This window comes from Hemiscyllium ocellatum, chromosome 50 (genome assembly GCF_020745735.1).
Source record: "Hemiscyllium ocellatum isolate sHemOce1 chromosome 50, sHemOce1.pat.X.cur, whole genome shotgun sequence".
NCBI classification, from domain to species: Eukaryota; Metazoa; Chordata; class Chondrichthyes; order Orectolobiformes; family Hemiscylliidae; genus Hemiscyllium; species Hemiscyllium ocellatum.
In genome coordinates, this window is record NC_083450.1 from 1,816,171 (window position 1) to 1,839,795 (window position 23,625).

Consider the following 23,625-nt stretch of genomic DNA (forward strand, 5'->3'; position numbering starts at 1 on the left):
TCATCCTCAATATCATCTCTCACCATCTCCCTAACCCTCATTCTCAATATCATCTCTCACCAGCTCCCTAACCCTCATCCTCAATATCATCTCTCACCAGCTCCCTAACCCTCATCCTCAATATCATCTCTCACCAGCTCCCTAACCCTCATCCTCAATATCATCTCTCACCAGCTCCCTAACCCTCATCCTCAATATCATCTCTCACCAGCTCCCTAACCCTCATCCTCAATATCATCTCTCACCAGCTCCTTAACCCTCATCCTCAATATCATCTCTCACCATCTCCCTAACCCTCATCCTCAATATCATCTCTCACCATCTCCCTAACCCGCATCCTCCATATCATCTCTCACCAGCTCCCTAACCCTCATCCTCAATATCATCTCTCACCATCTCCCTCACCCTCATCCCTAATATCATCTCTCACCATCTCCCTAATCCTCATCCTCAATATCATCTCTCACCATCTCCCTAACCCTCATCCTCAATATCATCTCTCACCATCTCCCTAATCCTCATCCTCAATGTCATCTCTCACCAGCTCCCTAACCCTCATCCTCAATATCATCTCTCACCATCTCCCTAATCCTCATCCTCAATATCATCTCTCACCAGCTCCCTAATCCTCATCCTCAATATCATCTCTCACCAGCTCCCTAACCCTCATCCTCAATATCATCTCTCACCAGCTCCCTAACCCCCATCCTCAATATCATCTCTCACCATCTCCCTAACCCTCATCCTCAATATCATCTCACCATCTCCCTAACCCTCATCCTCAATATCATCTCTCACCATCTCCCTAATCCTCATCCTCAATATCATCTCTCACCATCTCCCTAACCCTCATCCTCAATATCATCTCTCACCAGCTCCCTAACCCTCATCCTCAATATCATCTCTCACCAGCTCCCTAACCCTCATCATCAATATCATCTCTCACCATCTCCCTAATCCTCATCCTCAATATCATCTCTCACCAGCTCCCTAACCCCCATCCTCAATATCATCTCTCACCAACTCCCTAACCCTCATCCTCAATATCATCTCTCACCATCTCCCTAACCCTCATCCTCAATATCATCTCTCACCATCTCCCTAACCCTCATCCTCAATATCATCTCTCACCATCTCCCTAATCCTCATCCTCAATATCATCTCTCACCATCTCCCTAACCCTCATCCTCAATATCATCTCTCACCAGCTCCCTAACCCTCATCCTCAATATCATCTCTCACCATCTCCCTAACCCTCATCCTCAATATCATCTCTCACCAGCTCCCTAACCCTCATCCTCAATATCATCTCTCACCAGCTCCCTAACCCTCATCCTCAATATCATCTCTCACCATCTCCCTCACCCTCATCCTCAATATCATCTCTCACCAGCTCCCTAACCCTCATCCTCATTATGGTTCCTATCCATCTCCCTAACCCCCATCCTCATTATGGTTCCTACCAGCTCCCTAATCCTCATCCTCGTTATCATCTCTCACCCTCTCCCTAACCCCCCATCCTCATTATGGTTCCTACCCATCTCCTAACCCCCATCCTCATTATGGTTCCTACCCATCTCCCTAACCCCCATCCTCATTATGGTTCCTATCCATCTCCCTAACCCCCATCCTCATTATGGTTCCTATCCATCTCCCTAACCCCCATCCTCATTATGGTTCCTACCAGCTCCCTAATCCTCATCCTCGTTATCATCTCTCACCCTCTCCCTAACCCCCCATCCTCATTATGGTTCCTACCCATCTCCCTAACCCCCATCTTCATTATGGTTCCTATCCATCTCCTAACCCCCATCCTCATTATGGTTCCTACCAGCTCCCTAATCCTCATCCTCGTTATCATCTCTCACCCTCTCCCTAACCCCCGTCCTCATTATGGTTCCTATCCATCTCCTAACCCCCATCCTCATTATGGTTCCTACCAGCTCCCTAATCCTCATCCTCGTTATCATCTCTCACCCTCTCCCTAACCCCCCATCCTCATTATGGTTCCTACCCATCTCCCTAACCCCCCATCCTCATTATGGTTCCTATCCATCTCCTAACCCCCATCCTCATTATGGTTCCTACCAGCTCCCTAATCCTCATCCTCGTTATCATCTCTCACCCTCTCCCTAACCCCTGTCCTCATTATGGTTCCTATCCATCTCCTAACCCCCATCCTCATTATGGTTCCTACCAGCTCCCTAATCCTCATCCTCGTTATCATCTCTCACCCTCTCCCTAACCCCCGTCCTCATTATGGTTCCTACCCATCTCCCTAACCCCCATCCTCATTATGGTTCCTACCCATCTCCCTAACCCCCATCCTCATTATGGTTCCTATCCATCTCCCTAACCCCCATCCTCATGATGGTTCCTATCCATCTCCCTAACCCCCATCCTCATGATGGTTCCTATCCATCTCCCTAACCCCCATCCTCATGATGGTTCCTATCCATCTCCCTAACCCCCATCCTCATTATGGTTCCTATCCATCTCCCTAACCCCCCATCCTCATTATGGTTCCTACCCATCTCCCTAACCCCCATCCTCATTATGGTTCCTATCCATCTCCCTAACCCCCATCCTCATGATGGTTCCTATCCATCTCCTAACCCCCATCCTCATTATGGTTCCTACCAGCTCCCTAATCCTCATCCTCGTTATCATCTCTCACCCTCTCCCTAACCCCCCATCCTCATTATGGTTCCTATCCATCTCCCTAACCCCCCATCCTCATTATGGTTCCTATCCATCTCCGTAACCCCCATCCTCATTATGGTTCCTATCCATCTTCCTAACCCCCGTCCTCATTATGGTTCCTACCCATCTCCTAACCCCCATCCTCATTATGGTTCCTACCAGCTCCCTAACCCTCATCTTCCCCACTCCCGCCCGCCATCATAACCGATCTCCAGTCCCTCTATGTGAGGTCAGGCCCAGCTGTCTGCTGCTTCTGATGTGTTTCTTAATTATTTCCCAGTTTCATCTCCCCAGGCGGACCAGGAACCTGTGATCCTCTCAGGCCCACAGAACCTCACCCTAACCATACACCAAACGGCCATATTGGAGTGCATTGCCACAGGAAATCCTAAACCTATTGTGTCCTGGAGCCGCCTCGGTGAGTGTGAGACAGGATCAGAAGTGTCACAGAGCTGAGTGACCGGGGTGGGGGTCAGATTCTGCCAGGAACACCTGAGGTCAACCCCAATAAAAATGCACACACTCCCAATCCCAGCATACCTTACTCCCAGACTGTCACGTCATTGTCAGCAGTCTCTCAATTCCCAGGCTGTGTGTTTCTGTCATGGGTCTTCACGTGACTGAAGTGGCCAGTTTACCTTGGGCACACGGAGCAGGACATCCCACCAAGTTCTGAACCCAAATTGCAGGATTTGCTTTCTTTCCTGCCTCATCATTAACTTTAGATTCGAGACATGCTGCAACTTGCTGGGCACAGTGTCACCATTCTGACCCAATTTTGTGGTGAGCTCCTCAAAGCCGCTCATGCGTCAGGGAGAGCTTCAGAGAGCCTGTGCAGTGTTTTCTTTGTCCACCCTGAAACGCTGAAAAGGTTGGCAAGACGGGACCCAGCAGGGAAGACGATTTTCAGCCTCCCAGGCGCACTGTAACTGGCTTTTGCTTGAGTGCATGCAGAGCTGGCTTCAAGAAGAACTATAATATTTGTCTTATGGTTCACTCAGTGCATCTCGGGAGGCGTTGCTGGTGAAATTTCCCTAGTCCAGGTCTCACTGTAGTACAGGAGTGTGGTGACAACAATTGCTTTGTGCACTGCTGTGTAGAGTTACAGAGCTCTTTATTGTCAAATACTCACTGGCGCAGTGTGTAAAAGGCTAAGTTGGTGCAGCTGATCCAGTGTTGGATCTATTCAGTGGTGACCTTTCGACAGAGGTGGCTGCTAAAACATGGAAAGTGCTCAACATATAGGGGCAGCTTGGTGGTTAGCACTGCTGCCTCACAGCGCCAGGAACCCGGTTCGATTCCTGCCTCAGGCGACCGTCCATGTGGGGTTTGCACATTCTCCTTGTGTCTGTGTGGGTTTCTTCCAGCTGCTCTGGTTTTCACCCACAGTCCAAAGATGTGAAGGTTAAGATGGATTGGCCATGCTAAATTACCCATAGTGCCCCAGGATTGTGAAGATTAGGGTGGATTGGCCATGCTAAATTACCCATAGTGCCCCAGTGGTTAGCACAGCATCAGGGATTTACAAAGATGCTGCCTGGGCCAGAGAGTTTGAGCTATAAGGAACGAAAGGTAGATTTGGGTTGGTCTCCTTAGTACAGTGAAGGTTGAGAGAGGTCTATAAGATTGAGAAGCATGGATAGAGTGATTAGGAAGGCATTTTCTCCATTGGTAGAGAGAGAGCTCTAAAAAGAAAATGTGAGGTTATACACTTTGACAGGAAGAATAGAGGATATTGTTTAAATGGAGAAAGACCGCAGAAAGCTGAAGTACAGAGGAATTTGAGAAACCTTGTGAATTTATCACAGAGTTAGGATCCATTTCAAAGGGAATGGAATATAAATTAAGGAAGTTTTGCCAAAACTATACAAGACAGCTTGATACAAGATACTGAGGCTGCTTATTGAAGGAAGGTTTCTAGCACTGGAGATAGTCCTGAGAAGGTACACCAGGCTGATCCCAGAAATGGAAGGACTTTCTTATGAGCAGAGATTGAGTAGACTGGGATTTTAGTCGTTGGAATTTAAAAGAATTAAGGGGTGATCTTATAAAAACATATAAAATTATGAAGGGAATAGATAAAATAGAAGCAGGGTGGGTAGGATTGAGGAACAGCAAAGGTGAAAAACCACATTGGAGTTATGTACAGGCCTCCGAACATTAGTCAGAAGCTGGGGCACAAGATACACCAGGAGGTAGAAAAGATGTGTGGGCAAGGCAACGTTACAGTGATCATGGGGGATTTCAGTATCCAGGTGGTCTGGGAAAATCAGACAAGTAAAGGAATTGGTGGGGTGTCTATGAGAGAGGTTTTTTGGAGCAGCTTATGATAGAGCCCACGAGGGAACAGGCAATACTGGACTTAGTGTTGTGCATTGAGACAGACCCGAGAAGGAATCCTGAGGATGCAGTGAGCATAACATGATAGAATTTACTCTGCAATTTGAGAGGCAGACGATAGAAACAACGGTGATGGTACTACAGCTGAACAAAGGCAGCTGCAAAGGCATGAGGGAGAGCTGGGTAGAATAGACTGGGAGAGGAGCCTAGCAGGAAAGACAGTGGAACAGCAATGGCAGGAGTTTCTGGGAGTAATTCAGGAGACACAACAGAGATTCATCCAGAGGGAAAAGAAGCATGGTACAGGGAAGGTGAGGCAACCGTGGCTGACTAGGGAAGGCAGGGATAGTATCAAAGCAAAAGAGAAAGCATATAATGTGGCAAAGGGCAGTGAGAAACTTACAAAGACCAACAGAGGGCAACAGGAAAAGGAATAAGAATAAATATGACAGTAAGCTAGCCAATAATATAAAGAAAGAAAGACTGTAGGAGTTTGTTCAGATATATAAAGGGCAAAAGTGGACATTGGGCCACTGGAAAATGATTCTGGATCAGTGGTGCTGGAAGAGCACAGCAGTTCAGGCAGCATCCAACGAACAGCGAAATCGACGTTTTGGGCAAAAGCCCTTCATCAGGAATACCCGAAACGTTGATTTCGCTGCTCGTTGGATGCTGCATGAACTGCTGTGATCTTCCAGCACCACTGATCCAGAATCTGGTTTCCAGCATCTGCAGTCATTGTTTTTACCCACTGGAAAATGATGCTGGAGAGATAGTAGTGGAGAACAAGGAAATGGCTGAGGAGCTGAATAATTACTTCACAGAGAATGGTGGCCATCACCAAGGAGAAGGTGCTAGAAAAACTGAATGACCTGAAGGTGGATAAATCACCTGGACCAGATGGACTACACCCCAGAGTTCTAAGGGTAATAGCTGAAGAGATAGCGAAGGCATTAGTGGTGTGAACTTTCAGGAATTTCTAGAGTCAGAGATGATCCCAGAAGACTGGAAAGTCACAAACATGACAATCCTGTTTAAAAAGGAAGTAAGGCAAAAAAAAGGATAATTACAGACTGATTAGCCTAACCTCGGTCATGGGCAAGATCTTGGAAGGCTGAGATTTCTGAAAACTTGGGAGTGTATGGTAAAGTAGGGAAAAGTCAGCATGGTTTCTGCAAGGGGGAGGGTCATGTCTAACAAATCTACTAACATTATTTGAGGAAGTAACAAGCAGGTTAGAGCAAGGAGAGCCAATGGATGTTATCTACCTGGGTTTCAAGAAGGCCTTTGACAAGGTGTCGCCCAGGAGGCTGCTGAGTAAGATAAGGACCCACGGTGTCAGAGGTTCGGTGTTAGCATGGAGAGAAGCTGGGCTGTCTGGCAGAAAGCAGAGTGGGGATAAAAGGGTCTTTCTCAGGATGGCAGCCGGTGACAAGTGGTGTACTGCAAGACTCAGTGTTGGGACCACACCTTTTCACTTGATACCTTAACAATCTCGATGAAGGAACTGAAGACATTTTGGCTAAGTTTGTAGATGGTACAAAGATAGATAGAGGGGCAGGTAGCATTGAGGAGGTGGAGAGGATAGGAGAGTGGGCAAAGAAGTGGCAAATCGTCTGGTCCAGGATTCTCTCAAAGTACATTTGCAGGTTCAATCAATAGTTAGGAATGCAAATGCAACAGTAGCATTAATTTTGAGAGGATTTGAATGTAAAAGCAGGGATGTACCTCTGAGGCTCTATAAAGCTCTGGTCAGGCCACATTTGGAGTATTGTGCACAGTTTTGGACCCCGTATCTCACGAATAATGGACTGGTGCTGGAGGGTGTTCAAAAGAGGTTCGTGAGAATGGTCCCAGGAATGAAAAGCTTAACATATGAGGAAGATTTGAGAACTCTGGGTCTATACTTGATGGAGTTTAGAAGGATGAGGGGGGAGCTAATTGAAACTTACAGAATACTGAACGGTTTGGACAGAGTAGATAGAGTCATAAAGTCCTAGAGATGTACAGCACGGAAACAGACCCTTCGGTCCAACCCGTCCATGCCGACCAGATATCCCAACCCAGTCTAGTCCCACCTGCCAGCACCTGGCCCATGCCCCTCCAAACCCTTCCTATTCATATACCCATCCAGATGCCTTTTAAATATTGTAATTGTACCAGCCTCCACCTCCGGAAGTCCATTCCCTACATGTACCACCCTCTGTGTGAAAAGGTTGCCCTTTAGGTCTCTTTATATCTTTCCCCTCTCACCCTAAACCTATGCCCTCTAGTTCTGGACTCTCACATCCCAGGGAAAACACCGTATCTATTTACCTTATCCATGTGCTCATGATTTTATAAACCTCTGTAAGGTTCTTGAATTTTATTCTGTTAATTGGTAAATCCCTTCTCCTTTTCACTGAAGGATTTGTGGAGCTTATTTTTCCATTTCAATTCTCTAGAATGTGTTTTTTAATCTACTTGGAGTCAAATTTGTATGGTCTTAAGTTCTTGATTTAAGTATTTATTTATCCAATATAATCAATGTGATGGTTTAAAAGTTTTCCAGTAGATATCATCTTCTGTTTCTTATGATCCAGCTTTTGGTAATACTGAACAAGGTAGATCCCAGTGTGAAACCAGGCCTGATAGACCATAAGTTTAATTTTTGCACTTGGTCCTGTGGTGGTTCATCAACAAACATGTTCATACAGGACTGTCAGTAATTAATGAGAACACAAGTTAATAACACATAAAAGAAGCAAAGCTATAAATAAATGAGCCAGTTTCTTAGATCTTCACAAAAAGAGCATAACAAGATTTCCTCCTGTGTCCCAGCAATGTTCCATAAAGATACTCAAGCCCAGTGTGGGATCGTGTTCAAATAACGACTGGAATCAGTGAGTGGAGAAAATAGCCTCTTTTATGAGGGAAGATGTTTCCATTGGGAGGAGAGACTAGGACCTGAGGGCACAGCCTTAGAGTAAAAGGAAGACCTTTTAGAACAGAGATAAGGAGAAACTTCTTCGGCCAGAGAGTGGGGAATCTATGGAATGCACTGCCACAGAAGGCTGTGGAGGCCAGGTCATTGAATGTATTTAAGACAGAGATAGATACGTTCTTGATTATCTAGGGGATCAAGGGTTATGGGGAGAAAGCAGGAGAATGGGATTGAGAAACTTATCAGCCACGACTAAAAAAGACCCTCTTGGGAGTTATCTACAGGCCCCCAGACAGCAGTATGGATGTCGGATGTAAGTTAAATCAGGAGCTGAAATTGGCCTGTCGCAAAGATGTTACGACAGTTGTTATGGGGGATTTCAACATGCAGGTAGACTGGGAGAATCAGGATGGTATTGGACCTCAAGAAAGAGACTTTGTGGAGTGCCTCAGAGATGGATTCTTAGAACAGCTGGTGCTGGAGCCGACCTGGGAGAAGGCAATTCTGGATCTGGTATTGTGTAACGAACCAGAATTGATCAGGGACCTCGAAGTAAAGGAGCCATTGGGAAGTAGTGACCATAATACAATAAGTTTCAATCTGCAATTTGAGAGGGAGAGGGTACAATCGGAAGTGACAATATTTCTGTTGAATAAAGGGAACTATGGAGCTATGAGGGAGGAGCTGCAATGGTGCAATACCTTAGCAGGGCTGACAGTGGAGGAACAATGGCGGATATTTCTGTGTATAATGCAGAAGATGCAGGATCAGTTCATTCCAAAAAGTAAGAAAGATTCTAGGAGGAGGCACAGGTGGCTGTGGCTAATGAGGGAAGTTAAGAAGCAGATAAAGTTAAAAGAGAAAAAGTATAACATAGCAAAGATAAGTGGGAAAATGGAGGACTGGGAAGCTTTTAAAGAACAACAGAGGATTACTAAGAAGGAAATACACAGAGAAAAAAATGAGGTACGAAAGTAAACTGGCCAAAAATATAAAGGATAGGATAGTAAAAGCTTTTTTAGGTATGTGAAAGGGGAAAAAAATGGTTATGACTAAAATTGTGCCCTTGACGACAGAAATAGGGGAATATATTATGGGGAACAAAGAAATGGCAGAAGAATTGAATTGGTACTTCAGATCTGTGTTCACTGGGGAAGGAACAAGCAATCACCCAGAGGTAACAGTGGCTGAAGGACCTGAACTGAAGGGAATTTATATTTGCCAGGAATTGGTGTTGGAGAGAATGTTAGGTCTGAAGGTTGATAAGTCCCCAGGGCCTGATGGTCTACATCCCAGGGTACTGAAGGAGGTGGCTCGAGAAATGGTGGATGCGTTGATGATTATTTTCCAGAGTTCGATAGATTCGGGATCAGTTCCTGCAGATTGGAGGGTAGCTAATGTTGTACCACTTTTTTTAAGAAAGGAGTGAGAGAGAAAGCAGGAAATCTGACCTCAGTGGTGGGAAAGATGCTGGAGTTTATTATAAAGGATGAAATTATGACACATCTGGATAGTAGTAACAGGATAGGTCAGAGTCAGCATGGATTTATGAAGGGGAAATCATGCTTGACTAATCTTCTGGAATTTTTTGAGGATGTAACTCTGAAGATGAACGAGGGAGATCCAGTATATATCAGAAAGCTTTTGATAAAGTCCCACATAGGAGGTTAGTGAGCAAATTTAGGGCGCATATATTGGGGGCAAAGTACTAACTTGGATTGAAAGTTGGTTGGCTGACAGGAAACAAAGAGTAGTGATAAACGGCTCCATTTCGGAATGGCAGGCAGTGACCAGTGAGGTATCTCAGGGATCAGTACTGGGACTGCAGCTTTTTACAATGTATATTAATGGTATAGAAGATGGTATTAGTAATAACATTAGCAAATGTGCTGATGATACAAAGCTGGGTGGCAGGGTGAAATGTGAGGAGGATATTAGGAGATTACAGGGTGACCTGGACAGGTTAGGTGAGTGGTCAGATGCATGGCAGATGCAGTTTAATGTGGAGAAATGTATGGTTATCCACTTTGGTGGCAAGACAGGAAGGCAGATTACTACCTAAATGGAATCAATTTAGGTAAAGGGGCAGTACAGAGAGATCTGGGTGTTCTTGTACACCAGTCAATGAAGGTAAGCATGCAGGTACAGCAGGTAGTGAAAAAGGCTAATAGCATGCTGGCCTTCATAACAAGAGGGATTGAGTATAGAAGCAAAGAGGTTCTTCTGCAGCTGTTCAGAGCCCTGTTTCCGCTGCTGGGTGAGTCCCGAACCAGAGGACACAGCTTAAAAGTATGGGGTAGACTATTTAGGACAGAGATGAGGAGAAACTTCTTCACCCAGAGAGTGGTGGCTGTGTGGAATGCTCTGCCCCAGAGGTCAATGGAAGCCGAGGCTCTGGATTCATTTAGAAAGATTTGGATAGAGCTGTCAAGGATAGTGGAATCAAGGGTTATGGAGATAAGGCAGGAACAGGATACTGATTAAGGATGATCAGCCATAATCATATTGAATGGTGGTGCAGGCTTGAAGGGCAGAATGGCCTCCTCCTGCACCTATTGTCTATTGACTGAATGGTGGAGCAGATTTGATGGGGCAAATGACCTAATTTCTGCTCCTATGTCTTATGGACTGTTTGTTGCTCACCATGGGACTGGGTGGAACTCGCTCCCACACTGTTCCTCATTGAGGGAGTGTGCGCAACTAACTGCGGGAATGTGTGGAACTTGCTCTCGGACAGTGTTACTCACTGTGGGATTGTTTATAATTCGTAACTGGACTTTGTGTGACATGCTCCTGGCCTGTGTTACATGATCCTGATCTGTATAACTCCTTCCTGGTTTGTGTAACTCTCCCTCCTGCACACTGTGCATACCTCATGCCTGAACTATATGGTCACTCCCTCACAGACTGTTACTCACCCACTCCTGGCTCACTTCTGGCATGTAATAATTAGTTTTCTTTGTCCTGACCTATTCCAGATGGACGTTCGATTGGAGTGGATGGAATCGAGGTGCTTGGGACGGGGAATCTGATGATCTCTGATGTGACTGTACATCATTCTGGGATTTATGTCTGTGCAGCCAACAAACCAGGAACCAGGGTTCGACGTACAGCCCAAGGCCGGCTGGTGGTGCAAGGTGTGTAGGTGTAAGTCACACTGGGGGTGAGCATAGCGGATGAGGGGTATGTAGGTGTAAGAGACGCTGGGTGTGAGCACAGGGGATTAGGGATGTGTAGTGTGTAAATCACACTGGGTGTGAGCACAGGGGCTGAAGGGTATGTAGGTGTAAGGCACGCTGGATGTGAGCACAGGGGGTTAGGAATGTGTAGTGTGTAAATCACAATGGGTGTGAGCACAGGGGGTTAGGGGTGTGTAGTGTGTAAATCACACTGGATGTGAGCACAGGGGGTGAGTATTCTGTGTACTGTGTAAATTACACTGGGTGTGAGCACAGTGGGTTAAGGGTGTGTAGTTTGTAAATCACACTGGGTGTGAGCACAGGAGGTTAGGGGTGTGTAATTTGTAAATCACTGGGTGTGAGCACAGGAGGTTAGTAGTATGTAATTTGTAAATCACTGGGTGTGAGCACAGGAGGTTAGGGGTGTGTAGTTTGTAAATCACTGGGTGTGAGCACAGGGGCTTAAGGGTGTGTAGTGTGTAAATCATAATTGGTGTGAGCACAGGGGTTAGATGTGTGTAGTGTGTAAATCACAATTGGTGTGAGCACGGGGTGAGGGGTGTGTAGTGTGTAAATTACACTGGGTGTGAGCACAGTGAGTTAAGGGTATGTAATTTGTAAATCACAATGCGTGTGAGCACAGGAGGTTAGGGGTGTGTAGTGTGTAAATCACACTGGATGTGAGCACAGGATTATGTGAGATGTGCGTAGTACCAGAAAGTGTAATGCGGGAAAAGCACAGTCAGTCAGGCAGGATCCGAGGGGCAGGAGCAACCTGATGAAGTGCTTCTGCTCGAAACGTCGACACTCCTGCTTCTCAGATGCTGCCTGACCTGCCGTACTTTTCCGGCACCACACTCTTCGACTCTGCTGTCTCCAGCATCTGCAGCCCGCATTTTCTCCTGTGATGTGTAGTGTGTAAATCACACTGTGTGTGAGAGTACAGGGGGGTGAGGGGTGTGTAGTGTTAAATCACACTGTGTGTGTGAGTACAGAGGTGTGAGGGGTGTGTGAGATGTGTAGTGTGTAAATCACACTGAGTGAGTACAGAGGTGTGTAGTGTGTAAATCACACTGTATGAGTGAGTACAGAGGGGTGAGGGGTGTGTAAGATGTGTAGTGTGTAAATCACACTGTGTGAGTGAGTACAAAGGGTGTGTAGTGTGTGAGGTGTGTAGTGTGTAAATCACACTGTATGAGTGAGTACAGAGGGGTGAGGGGTGTGTAAGATGTGTAGTGTGTAAATCACACTGTGTGAGTGAGTACAAAGGGTGTGTAGTGTGTGAGGTGTGTAGTGTGTAAATCACACTGTATGAGTGAGTACAGAGGGGTGAGGGGTGTGTAAGATGTGTAGTGTGTAAATCACACTGTGTGAGTGAGTACAGAGGGTGTGTAGTGTGTGGGGTGTGTAGTGTGTAAATCACACTGTGAGTGTGTACAGAGGGGTGTGTAGTGTTAAATCACACTGTGAGTGAGTACAGAGGGGTGTGTGAGATGTGTAATGTGTAAATCACACTGTGTGAGTACAGGGGTGAGGGGTATGTGAGGTGTGTAGTGTGTAAATCACACTGTGAGTGAGTACAGAGGTGTGAGGGGTGTGTGAGGTGTGCAGTGTGTAAATCACACTGTGTGAGTGAGTACAGGGGGTGAGGGGTGTGTGAGATGTGTAATGTGTAAATCACACTGTGTGAGTACAGGGGTGAGGGGTGTGTGAGATGTGTGGTGTGTAAATCACACTGAGTGAGGACAGGGGGTGAGGGGTATGTGGGGTGTGTAATGTGTAAATCACACTGTGTGAGTGAGTACAGGGGGGTGAGGGGTGTGTGGGGTGTGTGTTGTGTAAATCACACTGTGTGAGTGAGTACAGAGGGTCAGGGGTGTGTGGGGTGTGTAGTGTGTAAATCACACTGTGAGTACAGAGGGGTGAGGGGTGTGCGAGGTGTGTAGTGTGTAAATCACACTGTGTGAGTGAGTACAGAGGGGTGTGTGGGGTGTGTAGTGTGTAAATCACACTGTGTGAGTGAGCACAGGGGGTGTGTAGTGTGTGTGCTGAAGTACCAGGGAGTAAGTGGTTTTGCCTGGACATCTCCCCTTGAACACGTTATGTGCCTGTGGAGTACAGCTCGCTTGGGATAACATTGTGACGGTGTCTGCTGAACAGTTAATGGGGCAGGATGAATCGTGAAACAAGTTGGAGAGGTACTGGGGTGGGCCTTTGCCAAGTTTAAAGTCAGTGCTCTGAGCACTTGCTGAAGTCTGGGAGGTGGGCAGTCCATCTTTTCCTGACCTCTCTCTTTTTTTTAATTTAAAAGAAGGATAAAAGCCCAAAGACTTCTCACGGACAGCTGCCTGGACATCTGGGATAACTGCGGCACACAAAGTGATTACCCGAGTGTGTCTAAACTGAGTCCCTGAGACAGGTCGTGACCCACTGCCCTCCGCACCCTGAACTCCTTCATAAAGAATCGTCAGACAAAACGAGTTCTTCGAAATGGCTAATAGATAATGGGGAGTGTGGGCTGGGGGAGGGGGTGTTCGGGGAGGAGAGATTCCCCAGCCCCTATTGTCTGTCTGTTTCCTTTGTCACATACACAGTCTGGAGTGAAGGCTTAGAGAATTGAAGGGGCCCTCAGTGACCAGAATCAATTGTTAGCATTTGGTTAAATGTAATAAATTAGCTCTGCCCGTCCAGTGCAGCTGAAAGAGATTTGGAGACCCCTCGAGACAGGGCGGCATTCTGTGTTGAAAGGCACATGATGGAGCGCTGTTTAGTTTGGGAATTGGGGGTGGTTTGCCGTTCTCTCCCACCGTTTCCAACCTGCTGACATACTCTGGTCCGGTGCAGCTCCTGACCTTGAATAACCTCCACCTGGCAGATGCACAATTTCAACAAGAAAGGGACCGCTAATGTCCGAATGACTAGAGAGGTGCACTAACTTTCACTTCACATCGGAAAAAACCTTGCTCTGACTCCCCCAAGATTCAGTGAATGAGCCGGCAAGCTCCCGGGACAGGACCAGCACGGGCTTTCAGTCACGTTTCCAGGACTGAAACAGTCTGTGTCTGGATACAGCAAACCATGGGTAACAGTTCACAACTGTCTCCAACAAGAACAAGGCTAAGAGGCAGCCTTAAAGTCATAGAGATGTACAGCACAGTAAGAGATCCTTTCACTCCAACTTCTCCAAGCCAACCACATATCCTAAATTAATCTAGTCCCATTTGGCCCATATCCCTCTAAACCCTTCCTATTCATATACCCATCCAGATGCCTTTTAAATCTTGTGATTACACCCACCCCCATCACTTCCTCTGGCATCCATTCCATCCATGCACCGCTCTGTGTTAAAATGTTGCCCCATAGGTCCCCTTTTAAATCTTTTCCCTCACCTTAAACGTATGACCTCGAGTTTTGGACTCCCCTACCCTGGGAAAAAGACCTTGTCTATTCACTCTATTTAGAGTCATAGAGATGTACAGCATGGAAACAGACCCTTTGGTCCATGCTGACCAGATATCCCAACCCAATCTAGTCCGACCTGCCATATCCCTCCAAACCCTTCCTATTCATATACCCATCCAGATGCTCTTTAAATGCTGTAATTGTACCAGCCTCCACCACTTCCTCTGGCAGCTCATTCCGTACACGTACCACTCTCTGCGTGAAAATGTTGCCCCGGAGGCCTCTTATATCTTTCCCCTCTCACTCTAAACCTATGTCCTCTAGTTCTGGACTTCCCTACCCCAGGAAAAGACTTTGTCTATCCTATTCATGCCCCTCATGATTTTATAAACCTTTTATAGGTTCACCCCTCAGCCTCCGATGCTCCAGGGAAAACAGCCCCAGCCTATTCAATCCCTCCCTATAGCTCAAACCCTTCAACCCTGGCAACATCCTTGTAAATCTTCTCTGAACCCTTTCAAATTTCACAACATCTTTCCGATAGGAAGGAGACCAAAATTGCACGCAATATTCCAACAGTGGCCTAACCAATGTCCCGTACAGCCACAACACGACCTCCTAACTCCTGTACTCAATATTCTGACCAATAAAGGAAAGCATACCAAACGCCTTCTTCACTATCCTATCTACCTGCGACTCCACTTTCAAGGAGTATGAACTTGCACTCCAAGGTCTCTGTTCAGCAACACTCTTTAGGACCTTACCATTAAGTGTATAAGTCCTGCTAAGATTTGCTTTCCCAAATGCAGCACCTCACATTTATCTAAATTAAACTCCATCTGCCACTTCTCAGCCCATTGGCCCATCTGATCAAGGTCCCATTGTAATCTGAGGTAACCTTCTTCACTGTCCACTACACCTCCAATTTTGGTGTCATCTGCAAACTTACTAACTGTACCTCTTATGTTCATATCCAAATCATTTATATAAATGACGAAAAGTAGAGGACCCAGCACCGATCCTTGTAGCACTCCACTGGTCACAGGCCTCCAGTCTGACAAACAACCCTCCACCACCACCCTCTGTCTTCTACCTTTGAGCCAGTTCTGTATCCAAATGGCTAGTTCTCCCTGTATTACTGAGATCTAACCTTGCTAACCAGTCTCCCATGGGGAACCTTGTCGAACACCTTACTGAAGTCCATATAGATCACGTCCACCGCTCTGCCCTCATCAATCTTCTTTGTTACTTCTTCAGAAAACTCAATCAAGTTTGTGAGACATGATTTCCCATGCACAAAACCATGTTGACTATCCAAACCAACGTGATCATTCTAAAAGATGAGAGACTTAACAAACAATCCTGGTCTTTTTCAATACACAATTGCAGTTACATCACACTGTAAACATTTGCTGTACATTCTGTGTCTTACAATCTTATTCTCCACAACCACCTGATGAAGGAGCAGCGCTCCGAAAGCTAGTGCTTCCAAGTAGACCTGTTGGACTATAACCTGGCGTTGTGTGATTTTTAACTTTGTCTAGTCCAACAACAGCATCTCCAAATCATAATCAGTCCTTGCCTTTCCAAATACATGTACATCCTGTCCCTCAGGATTCCCTCCAACAACTTGCCCACCACCAACATCAGGCTCATCAGTCTACAGTTCCCTGACCTTTCCTTATAGCCTTTCTTAAACAGTGGCACCACATGAGCCACCCTCCAGTCTTCCAGCACCTCACCTGTGACTATCGATGATACAAATATCTCAACAAAGAGCCCAGCAATCACTTCCCTAGCTTCCCACAGAATTCTAGGGTACACCTGATTTGCCCCTCATGATTTTATAAACCTCTATAAGGATACCCCTCAGCCTCTGACGCTCCCGGGACAACAGCCCAGCCTATTCAGTCACTCCCTGGAGCTCAAACCTTCCAGCTCTGGCATCATCCTTGTACACCATTTCTGAATCCTTTTAAGTTTCAACATCTCTCCTGCAGCAGGGAGACCAGAATTCCAAAAGGGGCCTCACCAATGTCCCTTACAACTGCAACATGACCTCCCAACTCCTATAAATAATTCACTGACCAATAGAAAAAACTGCCTTATAGAGGTTTATAAAATCATGAGGGGGTATAGATAAGATTAATGGTAGTTGTCTTTTTCCTGGGGTAGGGGATTTCAAGACTGTGGGGCAAATATTTAAGGTGAGAGGAGGGAGATTTAAAAATGACATGAGGGGCAATTTTTTACACAGAGGGTGGTTCGTGTGCGGAATGAACTTCCGGAGGATGCGGCTACAATTAAGATATTTAAGAGACATTTGGTTAAGTCCATGAATAGGAAAGACTTGGAGGGATATGGGTCAGGAGTAGGCAGGTGGGACTAGTTCAGTTTGGGATTATATTTGGCATGGACTGAAGGGTCTGTTTCTGTGCTGTATGAGTCTGTAAGAGAGAATATAACCCTCGACCCTTGACGTCAGTGCCATTACAGAATTGTTTTTTTCATTCGGTCATGAGATGGATGGACCAGCATTTATTGCCCTTTCCCCCAATTCCCCCCAGAGGGCTGTTAACAGTCAATCCCATCACAGAGGTGTACAGCACAGAAACAAATCTTTCAGTCCACCTTGTCCATGCCGACCAGATATCCGAAATAAATCCAGTCTCATTTGCCAGCATTTGGTTCATGTCCCTCTAAAACCGTCCCAATCGTATACCCATTCAGGATGAGCCTATGTGCCTGGAGTCACCTGAAGACCCAGCCCAGGTAAGGACGGCAGATTTCCCTTCCCTGAAGAACCTGAGTGACCCAGACGCACCTTGACAGGTTTCGACAACAGGTTGGCTTTTGCTACAGTGTGATTTGAACCTTTGGCATGGGATTTTGGGTTACTAGTCCAGTGACAATACCACCTTCCCACACCTCCACTGTCAGTATCCTGAAACTGAGCTGGACTATCTGCATCAGTATACTGGCTACAAGAGCAGGTCAGACGCTGGGAGTACTGCAGTGAGTAACTCGGGTGTTGGGGTCAGGTCAAGTCACGTCACGTGAGGCAGTCTTAGCAGTGAGAATTGGAGATGATTTTTAAAGTCTCCATCTTCCAGAAGAGGAAGGTGTTTGTTGTTCCGTCAGCCTTTCCTCCAAGCTGCAGCCTTCCCCCGTCAGTCTCGATCTGTCTCTCTCTCACTCTCTCTTTGTCTCTGTCTCTTGTCCACAGCTCCTCCTGAGTTTGTCCAGTGGCCACAGTCGGTCAGTAAACCAGCAGGAAGCACAGCTGTCTTCACCTGTGTGGCCCAGGGAGTCCCAGAGCCACATCTAATCTGGCTTAAAAACGGCAATGAGCTGACCTCTCCCGGTGAAAACATCAAACTGACCCACAGCAACAGGTAAAGACAGCACACTGTAACTGTGCTTCTGACAAACCTCCCATGTCTATTCAATTCTCCCCAAACTCCCACCAGATGGTGGAAGACAGGGCCCTTTTCTGTATCTGACATGTTTCCTGTACGTCTACCCTTACCCTCCCAGGGTCAGAGTGTTCCGTTCTCTGCACCCCAGCATCCTCTGTGTCCAGAGAATCACCTCAAACACGTTCAGGTGAAGCAGCAATTCACTTGCACGTCTTTCCAACTTCTCAGCAGTGTCTGATGCTCGCAGTGTGGCCTCCTTTTTGTCGATCAGATCGATGACCACTTTGCTGGGCACCTCCACTCAGTCCATAAGCATGGTCCAACCTTCCAGAGACTTGCCATTTCAATGCACCACCTCGTGCTTCCATTGCTGAAGTTCTGTCTGAGGACTGCCACAGTAAGTGGAGCCCAATGTAACTCTGGAGGAACAGCATCTCATCAACAGGAGTTCAACAACTCAGACAATCACCTCTGTTCTCAGCACTGACCCTCCGACAGAGCGGCACTCCCTCAGCACTGACCCTCCGACATTGCACGCTCCCTCAGCACTGACCCTCCGACATTGCACGCTCCCTCAGCACTGACCCTCCGACATTGCACGCTCCCTCAGCAATGACCCTCCGACAGTGTGGTGCTCCCTTAGCACTGACTCTCCGACAGTGCCCACTCCCTCAGCACTGACCCTCCGACAGTACGGCACTCCCTCAGCACTGACCCTCCAACAGTGCCCGCTTCCTCAGCACTGACCCTCCGACAGTGTGGCGCTCCCTCAGCAATGACCTTCCGACAGTGTGGCACTCCCCCAGCACTGACCCTCCGACATTGCGCGCTCCCTCAGCACTGACCCTCCGACAGTGTGGCGCTCCCTCAGCACTGACCATCCGACAGTGCCCGCTCCCTCAGCACTGACCCTCCGACAGTGTGGCGCTCCCTCAGCACTGACCCTCCGACAGTGCCCACTCCCTCAGCACTGACCCTCCGACAGTGCGGCACTCCCTCAGCACTGACCCTCCGACAGTGCCCACTCCCTCAGCACTGACCCTCCGACAGTGCGGCGCTCCCTCAGCACTGACCCTCCGACAGTGCCCACTCCCTCAGCACTGACCCTCCGACAGTGCCCACTCCCTCAGCACTGACCATCCGACAGTGCCCGCTCCCTCAGCACTGACCCTCCGACAGTGTGGCGCTCCCTCAGCACTGACCCTCCGACAGTGTGATGCTTAGCACTGACCCTCCGACAGTGCCCACTCCTTCAGCACTGACCATCCGACAGTGCAGCACTGACCCTCCGATAGTGTGGTGCTCCCTCAGCACTGACCCTCCGACAGTGCCCGCTCCCTCAGCCCTGACCCTCCGACAGTGCGGCACTCCCTCAGCCCTGACCCTCCGACAGTGCCCGCTCCCTCAGCCCTGACCCTCCGATAGTGCCCGCTTCCTCAGCACTGACCATCCGACAATGAGGTGCTCCCTCAGCACTGACCCTCCGACAGTGCCCGCTCCCTCAGCACTGACCCTCCGACAGCGCGGCACTCCCTCAGCACTGACCCTCCGACAGTGCCTGCTCCCTCAGCACTGACCCTCCGACAGCGCGGCACTCCCTCAGCACTGACCCTCCGACAGTGCAGCACTCCCTCAGCACTGACCCTCCGACAGTGCCCACTCCCTCAGCATTCACCCTCCGACAGTGTGGCCCTCCCTCAGCACTGACCCTCCGACAGTGGTCCTCCCTCAGCACTGACCCTCCGACAGTGGTCCTCCCTCAGCACTGACCCTCCGACAGTGTGGTGCTCCCTCAACACTGACCCTCAGACAGTGCGGCCCTCCCTCAGCATTGACCCTCCGACAGTGTATTGCTCCCTCTGCACTGACCCTCAGACGGTGTGTTGCTCCCTCTGCACTGACCCTCAGACGGTGTGTTGCTCCCTCTGCGCAGACCTGTGACATTCCCTCAGTGCTGACCCTCCACACTGATGGTCTCTGTCTTGTGCAGAATCAGAGTTCAAGCTGAAATGGACTTTTAAACCGAGTCTCTGCTCTATTGAACCTGCCAAGAGGGGCCTGAGTAAATCGTATTTGGATTAGCTGACAGCTGTTGATTGTTTAGGGGCGGCACAGTGGCTCAGTGGTTAGCACTGCTGTCTCACAGCACCAGGGTCCCAGGTTTGATTCCATCCTCGGGCAACTGTCTGTGTGGAGTTTGCACATTCTCCCCGTGTCTGTGTGGGTTAACTCCGGGTGCTCTGGTTTCCTCCCACAGCTCAAAGATGTGCAGATTAGGTGAATTGGGTCTGGGTGGGTTACTCTTCGGGGGGTCAGTGTGGACTGGTTGGGCCGAAGGGCCTGTTTCCACACTGTAGGGAATCTAATTTGTTTGTAAATTGTGAATCTCAGAGCTCCGATCTGTGGGCAGTTTCAGGCTGTCTGTCTGACCTGACCACTGTGGTAGTGTTCTCACATGGAAATGGGCAGTTAGTGTAAGAGTGGGCTGTGTCCCTGTTGGGGTATAGTGGCCTCAGCAGGAGACTGGCATCGTGCAGTTGGATTTAACCTGAGTATCAGTACCTCTCATCTCTCCTGTCCAGCACCTTGATTATAAACCACATCACTCCATCCGACGAAGCCATATACCAATGTATTGCCAAGAACAGTGCAGGTACTAACCAGGCAAGTGCACGCCTTGCTGTCGCTCTCTCCCAGGAGCTTCCCGAACCCCCAGGTGACGTACAGGCAGAAGCTGTGTCTCGCAACGCGATCCGTTTATCCTGGAAAGAGCCAGCACACAGTGTCACTGAGGAGATCATCGGTTATGTCCTGCATATCCAACGGGCTGCAGGTAGGTTACTGCTGTTCCTGGACATCCCCTCCCCCCGAGAGCCCAGAACTCTCCCCCCGCCCCCCCTCCGAGAGAGCAAACCCCCTTCCCCATCCAGAGTCCAGACCACCCCAACTGTGCATTGAGGCTGGCCTATTTCCTTACATCCAGATCTTGCTCCCCTACATCCTAATCCCATTTTCCAACATCCAGACTCTGATTTCTGACATTTAGACCCCTTTCCTAATGTCTGATTCCTGATGTATGTATCGCGATGTTCAGACCCTGTTTCCCGACATCCAGAGCCTGGTTAAAAGCAGCCAACCGCATTTTCTGATGTCTGCCTCCCAGCTTCCCAACATTTCCCTAAATCCAGGCCCTGTTTCCCTACATCTGGACTTCGATTCCTGACATCCAAACCTTGATTCCCAACATCCGGATCCCATTTCACAGCATCCGGAGCCTGAACTTTAATATGTTGCCTGTGTTCAATCTCCAGATGAGGAAGGCAGGGAGCTTCAAGAGGCTGTCAGTAAGACTGCATTCCAGCACGTTTTCACCAACCTGGAACCTGCCACAACCTACTCTATGTACATCAAATCCTACTCCCCAGTCGGAGCCAGCAGTCCCTCTCAACTGGTCACTGCCACCACAGCAGGGCAAGGTAAAGATAGTCAATCTGTGTCAACCTTCGAGAGATGTCTGTGGCCAGTTCTGGTCTCCCTGTTAAAGGAAGGATATTATTTATCTGGAGAGGATTCCAAAGAAATTTACCAGGATGATGGTGACCGTTTGAGTTATAAGCAGAGATTGAATAGGCTGGGACTTTTTCACTGCAGCCTAGGAGGTTGAGAACCTGATGGAGGTTTACTAAATCATAGATTTCCTCATTCCTGAAGAAGGGCTTATGCCTGAAACGTCGATTCCCCTGTTCCTTGGATGCTGCCTGACCTGCTGCGCTTTTCTAGCAACACATTTTTCAGCAATCACCTGCCCCTCCCAAACTTGATATACCAGGGGCCTGTGCATGTCTGGTGATGCCTCCCACAGTTGACTGGCTGAAATAAGAGATGATTTACTGTCTTAGCAGACAATTAGTTCTGCAAAGTCTGGTGTCTCATTAGTTGCTATTATTAACATACTTCATTGCCACATTCAAAGCTGCTTCATTTTGCTATTTCTCGTTCTTTACAAAACCTGACATTATCTCTCTCTCTCTCTCTCTCTGACTCTCAGTTCCAGATGCTGTGATATTCTTCACCCGGGTGCTGAACTCCTCCGCAGTGCAGTTATTTTGGGAGCTGTCTCACAGTCGGGACCTGATTGACGGATACAAGGTGTATTATAGAAATGTGCAGAGCTCCCAGCTCCTGGGGCCCACGCTGCTGTCCAGCAGTGCTACCAGTTTCACCATCACACACCTGGGTAAGTGAGAACAGCAGGCAGGATTCTACACCTGAGGCTTCCCCTCGACCTCCAACACACACATGCACACACTCTCACACTCACACAATCTCTCTCACACAGACACACTCTCACACACACACATTCTCTCTCTCACTCTCTCTCTCACTTACACTCAGACACATACATACCAGAATGCCAGAACCAAACTACGAAGAGGATGTATTTGGATTCTTACATAAAGAATTATAGGTTGTTGCAGCACAGAAGGGGGAACACACCACTTTGTCTCAGCTGGAGTGTATGATCCCTTTGATCCCACTGGAGTAGACAGTGTATGATTTAACATTGTGTATGAAAGACAACACCTCCAATAGTGTAGTGCTCTCCCAGCGCTGACCCCCTGACAGTGAGGACCTCCATCAATGCTGACAGTCTGACCCTCCCTCAGTGCTGACCCCCCGACAGTGCGGCACTCCCTCAGCGCTGACCCCCCGACAGTGCAGCACTCCCTCAGCGCTGACCCTCCAACAGTGCGGCACTCCCTCAGCGCTGACACCCCGACAGTGCGGTGCTCCCTCAGCGCTGACCCCCTGACTGTGCGGCACTCCCTCAACGCTGACCCCCTGACAGTGTGGCCCTCCCTCAGCACTGACCCCCTGACTGTGCGGCACTCCCTCAGCGCTGACTCCCCCCCCCCACCCTTCGATAGTGTGGCACTCCTTCAGCATTATTCCCTTCACCAATGTGGCATTCCCTCACCACTGACCCTCTATCAGCAGAACATGCCCTTACAGAAGTGCTTTTAAGATTGATGGTGCCTGGCCTTTAGAGTACTTTCCTGCTAGGTAGCATTTTGAATTATTTTGGTCTGCTTGAGCTGGGCTTTCGGATTCTGTTTTGTAGAACCTTCGGCACTCTACGAGATTAAGATGTCAGCCTTCAACCAGCATGGAGATGGAAACAGCACGGAGCGATACGTGTCTCTGAGGGAGAATGCTGAGTTGCCAGGTATGTGTATTGTAATTGTGTGTGCATCTATTTTGTGTATCTGTACACTGACAACTCACTAACAGCCATGTCAATGCTTACAGCCCCACAGACTCCCCCCTGTGACTGTAAGGCAGCAACAGAGAGCCCACTGACTGGCATAGTGGTCGGGATCCACATTGGAATGGCCTGCATCATCTTCTGTGTCCTCATCCTCATGCTGGGGTACCAGAGAAGGTAATGGGATGTGGCGGGAGGATGGGGAGACACAGTGCGGAAAGGGCTGAAGGAGGAGCCTGGGAAAAGACTGAGGCAAGGGGGTGGAGGAGAAATGGGAGGGGAGAGTGAAGGAAAGGAGAGGGGAGAAGGGTGAAAGGGTAAAGAGAGGGAAGTATGAGGATAATGTTGGGGGGAGGGTGGAGGGATGAAGAAAGGGAGAAAAAGGAAGTGACA

The 23,625-nt window shown here is 48.3% G+C and overlaps 1 protein-coding gene across 1 annotated transcript in view; it reads left to right on the top strand.

The window, feature by feature from the left end:
• si:ch211-57n23.4 (immunoglobulin superfamily DCC subclass member 3) overlaps positions 1–23,625 on the top strand; it is a 48,879-nt gene that overhangs the window by 24,752 nt on the left and 502 nt on the right. Inside the window, exons 5-12 of the mRNA XM_060820624.1 lie at positions 2,984–3,121; positions 10,945–11,103; positions 17,774–17,942; positions 20,549–20,799; positions 21,278–21,442; positions 22,015–22,203; positions 23,089–23,193; positions 23,277–23,409. Coding sequence (XP_060676607.1) covers positions 2,984–3,121; positions 10,945–11,103; positions 17,774–17,942; positions 20,549–20,799; positions 21,278–21,442; positions 22,015–22,203; positions 23,089–23,193; positions 23,277–23,409 — 1,309 coding nt within the window. The remainder of the gene's footprint in view (positions 1–2,983; positions 3,122–10,944; positions 11,104–17,773; positions 17,943–20,548; positions 20,800–21,277; positions 21,443–22,014; positions 22,204–23,088; positions 23,194–23,276; positions 23,410–23,625) is intronic.